General features: G+C 31.9%; 1 protein-coding gene across 5 annotated transcripts in view; it reads right to left on the reverse strand.

Annotated features, from left to right (window-relative positions):
• LOC106138310 (translation initiation factor IF-2) overlaps nucleotides 1–16224 on the reverse strand; it is a 208956-nt gene that overhangs the window by 102576 nt on the left and 90156 nt on the right. For 2 of the 5 annotated variants that reach the window (XM_060947318.1, XM_060947321.1), the window contains one exon: nucleotides 8960–9071. The exons of the other annotated variants lie outside the window; for them this stretch is intronic. In XM_060947318.1, the coding sequence (XP_060803301.1) occupies nucleotides 8960–9071 (112 nt within the window). The remainder of the gene's footprint in view (nucleotides 1–8959; nucleotides 9072–16224) is intronic. 5 annotated transcript variants of the gene reach the window in all.

Consider the following 16224-nt stretch of genomic DNA (forward strand, 5'->3'; position numbering starts at 1 on the left):
AGTTAATGTATTTTGACAAATGCCTAGATCTTGACCGCTCCGGGAAGAATTAGGAAAAAATAAGGGTCTAATGTCCACGAACGAATAATCTACGAAAAAAGAATTGACACCAATTTAATATTTCTTCAAAGAATCAAAATAGAAATACTTACTCGTTATCAGATGACGTTACGCGCGTTCTATTGTAGACAAATAAATCTTATTAACTCTATGTTTCAGCACTTTCTACGTTCATTACTTGTCACGGGCGTTAGGTGCGCGTGCGCCGAAGTAACCACGCGTGTCAAACTAGGTGTGAAGGTATTCGCACCTTTGCTTACGAGCATAATCGGCCATCTTGTTGAATTTCAAAGCAGGAATCAGATATGGGGTAAAACCTAACTAAACATATAACTGAGTCCCCAGTAAACATAATTGTCTGAGAATTAATTATAGATTAATTAGAAGTTTCTTACTTTTTTTTCATGCAATAATACAATTTTCTTTATGTTTATTCGGCACAACACAAATCGCATCACCTGTACAATACAACTGATTCCAAAAGGGAGGTTATCAGATCGACTGTACCTTTGTTATTGTTTTTACGCGATTACTCGTCTACCTCTGTAACGATTCCGATATTAAAGGCCTTGTAACTTGTTGTAAGGACGCGTTTTCCGCGATTTTTTGGCTCTGATTCCTTTCCGATCGCACCATCTTATCTGCCTCAGGAATCGAAGTGAAGAGCCTCCTATCTATTGTTTTGTAATTACCTATGTTGAGATTAATATTGTTTTATTGTTCACACTTTTAACGTCATGTGGGTGGATTTAATAATATTTGTATATAGAAAGAAAGATCCAGCCTCCCCCAGGAAACGAAGTGCTGATGGCAAGGTGCAGACTAATGTAATTTATATACCTAAAGTTAAAAAAATCATCGCCAGTACTTCGACATCATCAAATGAAGCATCAAGTGGCCGCATTCCTAAAATTTCGTCATTGTCGTGTGTCGTCGACACGCGTGTCCAACTCATGATTACACTAAATTGTACACCATGTGTTTTGCAAAATGGACGCCTTATTATAGTTGGCCAATCTAAGTAACGTTTCTACTGCTCTGTGAAATCGGTCTGAATTGATCTGCTAATAAAATTACCATATAAATCTAGGTAAATTTACTTTTGGTCATTGACATATGTCGTATAGCTTCATACGAAAAGTTCTTCCTTTTGTTGTTAGACCCGGTTATTTTTTATTTTCTCACTTCTCTGGTGAGAAGCTGGCTAGTGCATCTTACTAGCTTCGTATACAAACTATTGATTTGTTAGTATCAATTTCTAACTGACACACTCGAAACATTATTTTTATAATCAATGAAAACTTTGCAAATTTCTAATTAAAATAATTTTTCTAACAATTTACGTTTCACTTAATACTTATCATACGGTTTTAAAAAAGCTTAGACTATAAGCAAAATAGTCCAGAATGCAACAAAAATACCCTATGCATAAAGCAATACCAACAAATTATAACTATTATGAAAATCATTAATCAATTTATGTGGTAGGCATAACAATTTTATTATTCTCTTCCGTTGAAATCCGTTATTTCCGTTTGCTCTCCAATCCTAGAATTGACATTTAATTCATTTATATTTTATTAATTGTTCACAAAACAACCGGTACGGTGGGAACTACATAAATGCTATAACGTCATAAAAACAAGCACACCTTGTTACAATTTACATATCTCAGATTTTATTGTATTTTTAACAGCGCTATATATAATGTTGACACATCGTATGGAGCTATATAATACAGATATCTTAATAAAACCTTCTTTAGCCGCATTGTCATCTCGTTTTTATAATACATAGTTAAGTAACTTCGCCGTTCTCAGTACTCTTCGATATGTGGTCAAAATAAGTTAAGCCATACATAAGCTGCTTTGCCAAGCGATATAAATGTCATAATTTATAGCCATAGAAGTTTATAAATATTATTATTTTTGTATTTCAGAAACAGTTCCAAAGAAGTATATCGTGACTGTTGAGAATATTATTAGTATTAAGTTCACCTATTTTACCTTTAAGGCTCAACAAAGTTTTAAATGAATACATGTATGTTTGTTGTCTCTACATAGCATATTTTCTCAGAGGTAAGCGTTGCCCTGGATCTATTTGATAGCATGCAAGTGATAGTTTTCATATCTGAATTTGGAAAGGATTCTCCTTGCTTATGGTATTATCTTAGAGCTATGATAATTTGTCTGTTTGTAAATACTTTATCATACTTAAGAGGGTTACTTGAGAAAACAAGTATGACAAAAACAATAATAATGCACAACAGCGAACGTATCCTTGCATTAGGAGAAATTTCTTCCAGTCGACCAGTTTGTTTTTTACCCTAAGGTGCTACCTATAATATTATAGGAAAAGATTAAATTTTACTCCGCCGTATTACAGACCTTAACATACTCGTAAAAATACAGAAACAGTAAACTTTAACTACGCTACATTATAGACCCGAGTTTTCAATTAGTTTAAAATACCATATACTTTAAATTATAGAGTTAACTGGTAGGTTTTACAGTTTGTTACGTTAATATGTGTTAATGTCGCCTTAATTAATAACAATTTAGTAGATTTTAATTAAGTAGACCGAGTCTATTAGGAAAGGAAACTGGCATCTGCGGATGGGAGATAAAACTAAACATGTGTTAATAATAGTTTTTTAAGTCTATTAATATTATTTTTCATCCCGCTATACCTTTTCTGTTAACTTTGATGGTTGCTTTTTGCTGTAATTTCTTGTGGTGAAATAAAGATTTATTTATATTTAATGTACTTAAAAACATAAAATCTATGACTTTGTTTAAAGGAAGACTTAAAAATTTATAACTACACCAAAATTTTGTAAATTACTTAACTTTTCGAAAACTACACTGTTTATTTGCGTCAATATTTTTACAAATTATTTATAAATTAGTTTTAGACTCATTATAAGTGAATTATTGTATTCTTTATGAGATAATAAATATCTATAAACCGGTATTGTATAGAAGAAAAATCGAAGACGTCGCAGACCGGACAAAATGGAAAGACAAATGTTGAAAAACGGACCCCAGGCCTTAGTAAATGCGTTCGAAGCTGCGGGTAAAAGCTAGTAACAAAATAATAAACTTTAACTTTAAACAAACAGTAATAATCTGTGTGCCAGTTCTACTCGGACTAGGTTGATTTTATTTTTGGTAATTACTTAAATTGTCTATAACTGTTGATATAGCAGTTAATAGTTCACAACTGGACGAATAAAACCTATTTGTAGTTTATTTGTACGGTCATTTACTACCACATAGTAATTAAAAAGGTTGATAGTCTGTATATCTGTTTGCAATTAAGATATCACGATCAGATGCAATCATTTTGATTGCGTTCGTTGGTTAGAATTGTAAGTGCGATTAGGTGAAAGTACACGCGACACGAATCGCAGAATAACGACGTTTTAAGCTGTTTTTATGTGACTATCCCACCACTAACCGTGGCTGTTCCAACCCTCCGGCTATCGTCGCCGAATAATAAGTGCGCAGCTCTCGCATTTGCTCTCTAAATGCAACAACTCCTTCTTAACTCCCTATAAAAACCTTATAATAAGCTTTTACGTAACTGCCAAAAAATATTAGTGTCGTGTTCTAAGTTCATGGGTTTGAGTTACTTTTTTCCTGTAGCCTGAAGACGCTATGCTGTATGGTTGGTTCTTTTTCACGGGTGACAAACCATAAAAGTTGGTAAATCTATACATCTCCCTACTTATTTACCAATTTAAGTACACTAAAAACATTGTAATAATGTCATGCTAACCTATGTACACAAGTACTAATTATTTCTAAAGAAATAATAAATAAATAAAAGGACATCGGAGACAAGGGCAAATACGAATTGGTGAAACTTATGATCATTTTTTAAACACACGCTATAAATAATAAACAACGTTGTATAGGGACATAACAAAAATACATATACACATTTTAAGTAACGGCGGTGTAAAAAGTTCTTTACGAGAATGCTGTCGTAATACCTTAGATACTCAAAGGGTCATTAAGTTATTACTTCGAAGGCTAATGTATAGTAATATTATTAATGTTTATTTTGCGATTGTCAAAGATATTAGCAGGGTTTTTTTTCTATTGAATTTGTAGAATAGATACTGAGTATATTGCACTGGAGAAAATTTCCGCTTAATTCAAAGACAAATGTCTTTAAGCATAAAGCATTACTATTGCAATGGCCAAGTTATTAAATACCTAAACTTCAGAAATAAATGATTTTATTTCTACAATCCCGTATACCTTTAATCGGTTTTGTTCTACTCATACCAACCAAACAATATTAATTCACCAAAGCATACAACCTCAGAATATACTCTGCAACATAAACGCTATAAAATACGATGGTATTATTCACAAACTGCATGCCTTATTAAATTATCCAAATACCAGGAAAGCGGATAACGTTAAACGGTTAACAGTTAATTGTGTCGTTATTTTAACGACCTCTCAACTTGGACCGTAAAATGTATCTCAGCGGACAATTATTCAATTTATTGGCTGTAACTGAATAATGTTCAAATATTGTTTATTTTTTGCGGTGGTTGGAGTGTGAAACTGATTTTTTTTTTTATATTTTAGGGCACCGCATCATGTTTGATTAACCATTTTTTTTATTCGCTTTTAAAATAACTTTATTTCGTTAATTGGTAACCTAGAAGAATTCGATGTGAGTATTTTTTTTTTTAGTTTTACTAGGGTCTAATAATATGTAAGCGACAGTGATATCAAGCTTATTATTGAAAAGTCGATACTGAGTAATTGTTTATTATTGACACATTAAAAATATATTTTTGTGGCCTTTTAGTTTTTTCATGACTGTTGTCTGCCTCTTATCCCTGCAAAGGATATATATACGTGATTATAAGTATGTGTGAAAAAATATACCTTTTTTCACCAAAGTCTAAAACCTCACTACGTTATTATTATTTAAACTTAAAGTAAAGGAAGTTTTTTTGTGCAATATTAATCTTGTAAGTAGTCTAAAAGATGGGTCAGTTGATGGATAATTATCAAATGAAATTAACAGTGTTAATTAACGGTAACACATTTGCTCAACAGTGTTGATAAAATCCTGCTAATACAGCATACGGAACCTTACCTATCTAAAATTTGACTCATAACAATTCAAATTAAAAGTTAAATTTAAACTAATATAAAACATGTCAATGGATAAAAAATGTCCGAAGGTTGGCATTTCCACCTGGTGTCACTCAATAAATAAAGGCGAGAGGCGGGGCCCTCCTACGCCGCATTACCAATGCAAAGTGTGAAATTGATGGTCCTCTTTAGCTTGTGTCGTGTGGTTTATTGTTTCGTTCTTATAACAGATGTATGGATTACTGTACTTTAATTATAACACCAAAATTGTTTGTGCACATACGTATGTATATACACATTTTCATGATTTGTCTTATTAAATTATTTAATGTCCCGATATATTTTTGGAAATAATTTTTAACTGATTGAATAATATGAAGTTTCAACTTAATAAAAACAATAAGGGCATAATAAATTATAATCAATGTTAAAAATCATAATTTTTGTCGTACCTATATCTTAAGTTACAGTTTTCGATTAAAGTCATAATTGAATAATAAAATAGATACATAAAGTGATTATGATCTTCATTGGCTGAGACAAAACATATTAATGTAATATATTTGCTAGTTAACTTCATTTCTTTAGGATTATCTTCATATTAGTCGATATGCCTAGTAGGAGCCATGCAGTATTCGGTAAAGTTGAATAGTCAAAATGTGTTAATAATCAAATTTCACTTGAATTAATATGGACGTCTTAAAGGATTCAGCAACTATCCAGATCAGCGAAGCTAGCACGACACACGCATCGACGTTTTTATCGCGCGATAAACTATTGCTGTCCCCTTTCACGTCACAATAAAAACCGAAACAGCGATAGTTTATCGTGCGATAAACGCGTTCCATTTTAGCCCCGCAGAATGCAATCAAAGATATGCCTCATGAAAAGCTTTACATTGTTAAGTAAATGATACAATATAATTTTTACACGGCACTCGCCTTTACACTCGCCCACTGTGATCCCAATTCTAATGCAACCGTGCCAAGTACCTTGTAGTAACAAAGTGCAGACCTTATTCAAATAGGCCCCTAACTGGGCACAGGCATAGGCTCAGTTCATTAGTGAGCTCAGTTATGTATAGTTTTATTATGCGGACGTATAAATAAATTAAATGGGGGCTTGTTCGCGTAAAATTCGAATTAAGACTCACAGAGTAAGGAAAGCACAGATAAGTTTTTTTTTATATGATAATGATGAGTATCTGCAGTGTACCAATTTAAAGTTTAAATCTATTAACGTCCACTCAAAACAAGTAGCGTGTCTTCTATAGTCGGCATAATTTTTATACAATGTGGTTCCGCTTTGATTTTTGAAGGGTCATTGGATTATTTTTCCAGCAAGTTAATAAGTCATATCAGACCGTGATCGTAATAAAACAATATAATTTTATAAGTAAAATATATAAACATACATTTATAAAGGTATAGAAAATTTCATGCATTCAGAAAAAATCTTAGAATAAAAGACATCAACGAGCATTTTCACAAATATTGTTTTGATAACAGAACTGAATGTCAAATTTGCTATTCATCCATCGTTATACATTTTTCGCTTATAATCTTGAACCAGCCTCAACTTCGTTTACATATTAAAGTTCTGAAAAGAAAAGATATTGGCATCCATGAAAGAAGAAAGGTACTCACGGTAGCGATGCCACAGAAAAAAGCTTGTTTAGTAATAAGTACCTATGAAAGTAATAATAAATTCTACCAGCCTTCTGGCCATGTTACCGCGGAAATTTACATGGGCTGCAAAATTTATAATTTTTTTGATTTTTTTTATAATTCATTATAATTTCAACTTTAGGTTTAAGGTAATTAAGAAACTTAAATAATAGTTTTATTTTTTAAAATTTTTCATATCAGATCAAATAATAAATTTGTCAATTGAAAATAATATAATTATGGACACAAAAATGGGAAGATTTTAATCTTTATCTTATAGTTAAATTTTATCGATTCTTAACAATATATACGATTATGAAAATTTTATGTTCCCGTACAGTTTAAATAATTAAAAAGAAAACAAAGTAATGATCGAATTTATAGCCGGTAGCGGGTTACTTTTTATTGTTTAACTGTTTTGTTGATAATTTTTTGATAAAAGTTGTTTTAACAAGAAAGAATAATATACATTAATTCAATAATGTATATATTTTAATGAGTAGTATAATATAAATTTTACAGTTCTTTTGTGTTTTTTTTTGTATATTACAAAGTATACGTTATATAAAATAGTGTATGCTCAACTACTAACTTTCTTCTTCTTTTAGACGATGGGCTAGAATCCTGTCACTCTTTGAATGTTGATTCCAGCACTAGAAAGCGACTTTCAGTAATAAGGTTTTATTATTACTGAATGTCGCTTTCTAGTCTTTACAAGATTGTTGGGTTCTACCTACCACGTATGGGATAAAGACGTCACTATTTGAAAGAGTTGTAAAAATGATTTACTGTTACATTTTTAAAATGATGCGTTTAAATCGAAAATGTACACCAATTTAGACGGCTCTAAAATTTCTTCGTAATTTGACAATTGACCGATGTTAATAGCGCACATATTGGTGCTTTTAGGTGCGATTGGTGCCACTCTGTAGTTTTAACGACGTAAATGAACGGTTAGTGCCAATCAGAGGAAAGTGTAGCACTTTAGGAAATAATTGCTAGTAACGGTGTTAAGGTTTTGTTTGTTTTTCTTCTCTTTCTCACATCGTAACGTATTTCCGATGATCGTCTCAGAAATTTGAAATATGATTTTCGGACGTGCCATGTCACTAAAACCTTTTTTTAATTATGCCTCTTTTCATTCTTATATTGTTTAATGACAAAATTTTTGTAAATGACTCGTTAAAAATAACACCTCAGCACGTGTCATTCGAACATCGAACATCCTAACTTGCCAAATGCCAATTAACACAGCGCTTTAAATTTTAAGAAAAATATTTGTCAAATTCTAAGGAATTTACTATTGCACCATTCCAATAAAACCATTTAATTTTGTGTGAAATAGTGTTGTTGTTGTAAGGCACAATAAAGTTTTAAATAATATAAATAAAAAAATAATAGTATTGTGAAATTCACTTTAGCATCTTTGCAATATAATTTTATAGCAGGTTATAATATTTTTTTTTAGATCTAGGTTTCGCATATATTTTTCTTCATTTTGACGATAAAAAACAAACAACAAAAAAAGTTTTTAGCAAATTAGCTATGCAATAAATTATCAAATAAATAGTTAGGCATCAATTGACAAATAAATAGTTGTGTTCCTTATTTAATTTAAAAATGCTAGAATAGTTAATTCCGCTGTAAACCTTAGGTCAGAAAGATAGGAGAAATTATGAAGAAAGGAAAAGAAGAGAGTGATGAAAATGGATGAAGCAAAAGAAGTATGCATGGTTGGACTTGGGAGATGCTCTGCTTTCCCGTCCAGGATAAAAGAGTATGTTTAAATATAAGTTGCAATGATTTAAAGTAAAATATACAACTTATATCTTTACCACTTACGATTGAACCAAGAGTCTCGGAATGACTCGAAGGCGTCATTCAGCTCCACGTCTCCTTATAAAATAATAAAAAAGAACACCAACTGATATATGAACGCACATCGTAACATGTAATTGATGATTTCTTATGTGGTGTACACTAAGCGAATCTTTCTCAAAATTCCCACAGGAACGGTAAATTCCTACAGTTAATATTAATGTTCTTTTTACGCTGGCTTAGATAACATTATACCAATATTTATTAGATTCGTGTACAATAAGTTACCTGAGTAGCACCATGCGGGCCAGACGACCGGAGCCTCAGCGTCCAGGGCGCGACGTGATGACAGCGGCGCGAGCATCAGAGTGGCCTGGCTGCGACCCCCACCATGGCAGCCCTGGATGAACGAACATGATGAGGGAATGGTGACTTGTAATGGTGATTTGTACAGGCATGACGGTAAGTGGAATACCCATTCCCGCTAATGACCCAACCACTACCCAGTAAAGATCTCAGCTCTTTGTTCTTTCGTCGTTTTTATTGCATGCAACGTGTCTTTCTGTACCGTAGAAAAAGTTGTGAATAAGATTAAATTTCAACGAAACTATTTTATGTTTCAAAAGCGTAACTGTCTGAAATGGATTTTTAAAATAATTTATTTTTTCTTTCACATTTAATAAAAAATATATAATTTATGTATAATATTCTGACCATAAATCAAGTACTTATACATTTTCTAATAGGTGCACATCAAAATTGTCAGCCACCGAATTCCAACATGCACTACAAGTGAACCGAGACGTATTATAAAAACTATAAAAAATATACTAGCCGCAGTATAATGATAGGGAAAAACTGTCTTTGCGTTTTACGGTTTTTAGGTAATTTACAATTGGGTGCGGGAAAACCGGAACGGTCGGTCGCGAGAAATCGATCTTTTACGGTTCAAGTGATCTGTCGGATGCTGAGTGTCGCAGGTTTATAGGTGTAAATTTTATGTTATTTTTTATTTTAAAATAGGTACTTGTATTTTTTGGTATGTATATTTTTATTAGTTTCTCCTTTATTTGCATGAAATATATACTGGGAACTAATTTTGGCTCCGTCAGTCAAATTATAAGCGAAGGAAATTGGCAAATTGAAATTCTTCCTTTAAAAATATTAATGGATTTAAACAAGAATTTTTGTAAAATTTATGCAACGTATTCTATTATCCTCCGTTCAGAAATTAGGTAAGTACAACTCGTCAAAAATAAATATTTTTCGTATTCATTTCGCGCCAAAATCATTCGTAGATTTCGTGACAACAATCTAATTTGAACTGGTAACAGACGTTCCAAATTGGCGGGCAGCCGCTCGGCCTCTAGGTGTGTTCTCGTTGCACGCGCCGCGCCCGCGCCGTGTCTATGCCCGCGGGCCTTTTCTCGTTGAAAATAGGGTTGAATTCGTGTTCCATTTTTGAAATTCCACATCATAATTTCTTATATTGGGTTTAATCTGTATTCTGATTTAAAATTTAGATGAGTTCATAGTTTACCTACCTACCTCTACCTACCCCACAAGAAAAAGGCGTGATTTTATGTATGTATGTATGTGTTTACAATATATAAGAAATGTTATAGGTAAATGTGTAAGTACTGAACAGATTTCGCTGAAAAGATAAGAAAGGGCCGTGCAAAAGCTAGTTATCAATTAATTTTATAAAAAGCAAACAAGAGTATTGAGTCAGCATCTCATACCAAAAAACTTGCGAACTAAGTCAATTTGTTTTAAATTTATCCTTACATAGGTATCTATTTATCAAATACGATTTTTTTTCTAATTGTTCAATAAAGGGTACCTAATTTTACAATATAACTATGCAGTATGTATTTGGTACTTTCTTTCTGTGGTAACCCTGCGAGCGCCAGGTGCCGCAGTCGTGCGCCGAAGATCGTAAAGTCGGTTGCTCTCGTCAATTGCTCGCAATTGCGGCTTTTTTCCGAACGGCCATTAGACAGACACGCGAGCGGCGACACTGGCTGCACAGGTGGTTTTTTTAATGCCGTGTGTTGGAAAATCTACTGTTATAAACCTCAGTGGATGGTCACATACCAAAGGAAAGGTGTATATCAAATATGAGCAAGTATCTACTTGAATTTACTCATACTGGGGAATCATTTTTTCATAATGGGAATTTTGCTCGGGGTAAGTTCCAAACTATGTTTCTGTTTCGTTTGTCAACAGTGTTTTTAAAAGTAAACTTACTGCCGTTCTATAATTAACAAAGTCTTATGGTATTAACGGTGTTACCTACCTACATTAGTAAAAACAATTTAGCTAACCTCTTCTTTTCTTACATTTCATACTTATTCAGTTTTTTGTTTAAGATTCAATATTTTTAATATTTCTTCTAGTACAAGTTGTATAATAATTCTTTCTTACTTTAAACTATTAACAGATGATAATTGTTTTTGTGATGATAATAAATATTCATGAGACTAAATCATTTTCGAAATCAATTAGGTACTTACTATAATATTTTATTATTGTTACTTAGATACATCGATGACCAATAAATAATGTTAATAAGATTAACCCTGTTTAACATTAAACTTCTATGAAGATGTAGCAATCTCAGACATAATATAATATTACGATATTATAAATTCAGTAATGGCTTATAAAACCGTGTAATAAAACTATAAATGGCTCTAGGCTATAGGTTTATTAGTCTAGCCATCGTATTTAGTGTCAAAAAGTGTCACAAAAACTGCTAACAAGTCCTGTTGGTCGATTCACAAACGTTGATAAGGCATATATCGTATCTTGCCGCTCTGAGGTCAACAGTAGAAAAAGAAAAACGAAGATAAAAAGATTTACTCCTTTCATCGGTAAGCCACCCGTCACTTTCTTTGAATTTCTATTCCAACAGTAAGCTAACTATTAGCTTTTTTTCCAAAATTTTGCTAAAACTTTTTGCTGTATGTCAAATGTGAAAATTCACAAAGTTAATAAGCGGACTTTGCAGCCAAAATAAAAAAGTACTATGTCTATTAAAATATAAATTCTCAATAAGTATTTATTATATAAAATATATATTCTCAATAAGTACAGAAAAAAAAATACAACTAGAATCACACTGTATAACAATGTCTGTGTAGAAAGCGGTGCCAATTACCTACGCCACCGGGCATCGGCCACTGTACCACTCCACACTGATACGCCATCTGTTAGATATTACGTCAAACCTACCCCATTAGCTTAAGTTTTTTTTTTTCTGCGGAGATTGTAAGTCAAACAAAGGAAAAGGCTAATAAACTTTCTTTGGTACAGTAACTTGTTACATTTCAAAATGTCGGTTTCATCATTAAGCCTGGAGCTGAACATGGTCTGAAGCTGGCTCTTTAAGTATTTTTAAGAGTGTTTGCTCTGTCTAGCCCGTAAAGAAAAGACTTGATTTTATGTACGAAAGGTGGTTTTTATTTTTATTCGAAAATTTTAAAAGCCAATCACGGGAATACTCTTTCCTAAAAAATCTCACTTCTTTATGCGATAGGCTTAGCTTAGATAAATTGCTTTCAGCTAAAGGTGAACTTTGTGACTTGCGCTATATTTGCCTCGTTAAGTCTAAAGACGTGATATTTTGGGACCCAAGTTACGTTACTCGTTCGGAGGGTTAGACAAAGACTATATCTTTCTATTTGGCGTTTAAATGAACAAACGACTAATATATTTTTGTACAAAATAAATGTAAACTGTAGAAAATGATAATGTTAACTAATATTTCAAATCACGATTATAAATTCTCCGATTGAATGTTGGTATTGCATAGGGCTGTGCCGATAACGGTCGTGTTGTATCGACGTGATGCTTATGAATCAGCCCTTCGATGCGGTGGGCTTGGGATCAGGGATGGGGTAATGTCGATAAATTAATTAGCAATTTTACAGCCTTTTAATGGGAACCGAAAATCTTCTGTTTTTAAATTAGGGAGTGAAAATTTCTTTCTCTTTCCATTTTAAATGCTAAATATTTTGCTTTGCCTTATTGTTTTTTTCCTTACTTTTCTGACCATACATTACTCGTACAAACAAATAAATACCATCAGGTCTCTGTGTTTATTAATAATTCTATTGTTATGCGTCAATGTTAGTAAGATATATTTTGATAATATGTAAAATATCAAAGTTGAAGTCAATAAAATCTATTACAATATTATTATTTATTACTCTTCTTATATATTGCAAATAAACGGATCTGCTGAGACTGTTTGAGATCACACCTTGAAAATATTATGTGTACTAAATACGACAAAGCTATTTCATTCTCCTATATGATTAATAGCAAGTTTACTAATTCATGTTAATAGCATCTCTATATAATAATATCAGCCCATACAATACCGAAATATGTGATGAATTATTCATGAATTATTATGAATGGATGTATCGACATTCTATAAGTATAATATGTCCATATCACATCACTATTGCGGCCTCCCAGGAAGTCGGCTACTATTTTGACTGGCAGGATATTATAAGAACTAAAGCAAGGTATGTCTTTTACTTTTAATACAAGTACTTGTTGTTTTTTTTTTTCATCAATGAAACATTTCCATAGAGTAGGTTCCTAAAACCTATAGGCTTGCACAAAAAGTTTGATGAATGTGGATGAAGCTTAAGAAGTATGAAGGAATCGTGGCTAGTGGTAAGATGTAGTCTCTGTTTACCCCTATAGGAAAGAGGGGCAATCGTGTGAATCGTTAATAAAATAATAAAATCGTTTTTAAGCTTCATTGACTTGTCTGGCGACTCCATGGCGGTTTTAGTTTTTATAAATACTTACGAATAATTAAATTTAATCAATCAATCAAATTATTTATTTGTAAAAACATAGGTATTTTCTAGTATACAGTACATACATATGTCCCAACTGTTTCACAAGTTCGCTGTGTATATTCATATCACCTTGTTGGACCCAAAGTTTATGTGGACTGTAAAATAAACTGCGCTGGTTTAAAGAGGGCTTGTATTTGACGTTCGCAATGGAGTTACAAAGTGAGCAAAGTTAATTGCCAGGATGTGATCACAACACACAACACACCACCAAAGATTTGTTTGCCTTTGTAATAAAGAAACTAAATGATTAATAGCTTAATGTTGATTACATTTCACGCTTTGATTAGGTTATTTTAGCTTGCACAAAAATAACAAGTTTATCTTCATAATTATTACATATTAAGTACATCTTACTTCAAGCCACACAAAACCTCATTCAAATTTTACTAATAAAAATTAATTACTAAAACGACAAATGACTGAACTGACACTTGATCTTCAAGAAATTTTCTTTCTTTCAAAAAATTTTACAAAATTAAGATGCTTTAATAATTGTCCAATTCCTATTGTGTGTTAACTCTTACCTCGCCAGTGGGGGGTACAACAACTGGACAGTCATACATCAAGTTATAGTTACACAAAACGACTCGCTAGCAATTCATTACTTCTAAATTAATGATAAGGTCGAAGGTAACCCGAAGGCGGCATTTCAAAGACTAGAATGGTATAATTTATATAGTAATGTTACAAGATTGCGTTGACTGTCTATGATATATTGAGCCAGGAGGCTGGTAGCGACCGCACAGAGCGATTCTCCTAATAGATTTGTAACTGCTTGGGATCGCCTTTGTTCTGTTTGAAATTAGAATTTACTATTTTGAATGTTCGATTTCGAACACATATTTAATACGACTGTGTCTCTTTGCGAATAGGCATAGAATCAATAGTCAAAATTTGAAGGCGACGTTAAGACGTAAAGTTTTTTTTATTAATTGTTTTAACGTAAAGTTTTTAGGGTTTGCATTTAGTCGACGTTACTATATTTAAGCTGTCATTCTTCTGAGGAGAAGGACGAATCTGCCTTTGACTACATTCCGGGAGTGAGTAACACAAACTATATAAGGGGAATTTTTTCTGTACTCCGTGACTCTGTCGAGTAAATAATTAATAGGGCACTAACTCATTATAAAAATGTAAGTAACATGAACGATAATGTTTTTTCTAATCCGAAGAGAAGCGCCTATATGTTTATACTTAATTACATATGTCTTTAAAAAAATATCAACATGACATGTTAACTAGTCTGTCTGTAAACTATTCATAATTTATATGATTACAACCACGAATAACGCCCAATCACTCATTATATTGATTGATGCTTGTTAAAGTATAACGAAACAATGATGACCAAACTTTAATGATATTTTTAACCCAATTAATAATGATATTACAGACGTATCATTAATTCAAGTGAAAACTTCATCGGTCAAAAATCGAATGACAGTCAAAAGAAGGGTTAACAAAGAGTTAAGTATACAAAACAAGAATTTATCAGAAAAATTATTTAAAATATACCAACATTATAATAATAATAATAAGTAACGGTAGCTTGAATCCCATTCCGCTGCTGGTAGATATCTAAAAAAATTTTTATAATGTTTCTATTTTTTGTATATAAATGTTATAAAATTGTAATCCAGGAAATTTAAATAAAAAAGTGAATAATAATAAAAAATCCTAATTTTTAGCTATTGATGAAATTATGTTAAAATTTATTATATATTTGTCTTTACATTATTTAGGTATTTAATCTTACTTTAATCCACACTAATACATCATTAAAATTTTACTCGTAAAATTAATGACTAAATCGACCAATGATTGAACTGAGCAGAAATCCAAAATAAAGTCATAATACAGTTCCATAAGTACACGAGTTTAATACACTCTGCTTTATCTTGTCTCTTCTTGTATATATACAGCTTTGGTGCAAACGTAAAACATCTTGATACGTATGTAATTAAGACACTAACTACAATTCATTTATGTACTTATAGGTATGTTAATTTTCATTTGATTGGTATTAAAACTACTTTACTACATTCATTACTAACGATCATCGTAATACCAGTAAATCAAGTATTAAAAGTTAGAATTAAGTTTGTAGTTCGAATTCGATTCCTTATAATATTATGAATATTGAACATAACGAAATTGAACCTTTATTTCATTATTGCAAGGCTGAAAGTTGCGTGTTTGAAATAGCAGGTGCTTTAAGTGAAATGAGCTGTTTTATGCCTTAATTAGTCGAGTAATGAACAGTAATGAAAAGAGATAACCTGCGAAGTGGCTCGGATCGAGAATCTTGATCATTAACATATTATTATACTTTCAGCGAAGATGAGTGTAAGAGACGTTAGAATTACTTGTTTATGGCTATAAGTGAATATGGCAAAAATTGATTGAACATAGCTTTATATTAAATTCTTCTTATTTGATGATTCTTTTAAATGAGAGCCCCGTATTACATATAACGGGTACGTATAATGTAAAACCGAAGACAAAATACATGACAAAAAGCTATGAACGTTGATAAGCAATCATTATAAAAAACTGTAGTCAATATTGCACAATCAGTTTTGCAGGATATTGTTATAAACATGGTGATAATAGGTACAGACGAGTATCATCACCTAGACAAACAGAGCCAATTGTCTTGAAAATGCTGAA

Source organism: Amyelois transitella, chromosome 13 (genome assembly GCF_032362555.1).
Source record: "Amyelois transitella isolate CPQ chromosome 13, ilAmyTran1.1, whole genome shotgun sequence".
Lineage (NCBI taxonomy): Eukaryota > Metazoa > Arthropoda > Insecta > Lepidoptera > Pyralidae > Amyelois > Amyelois transitella.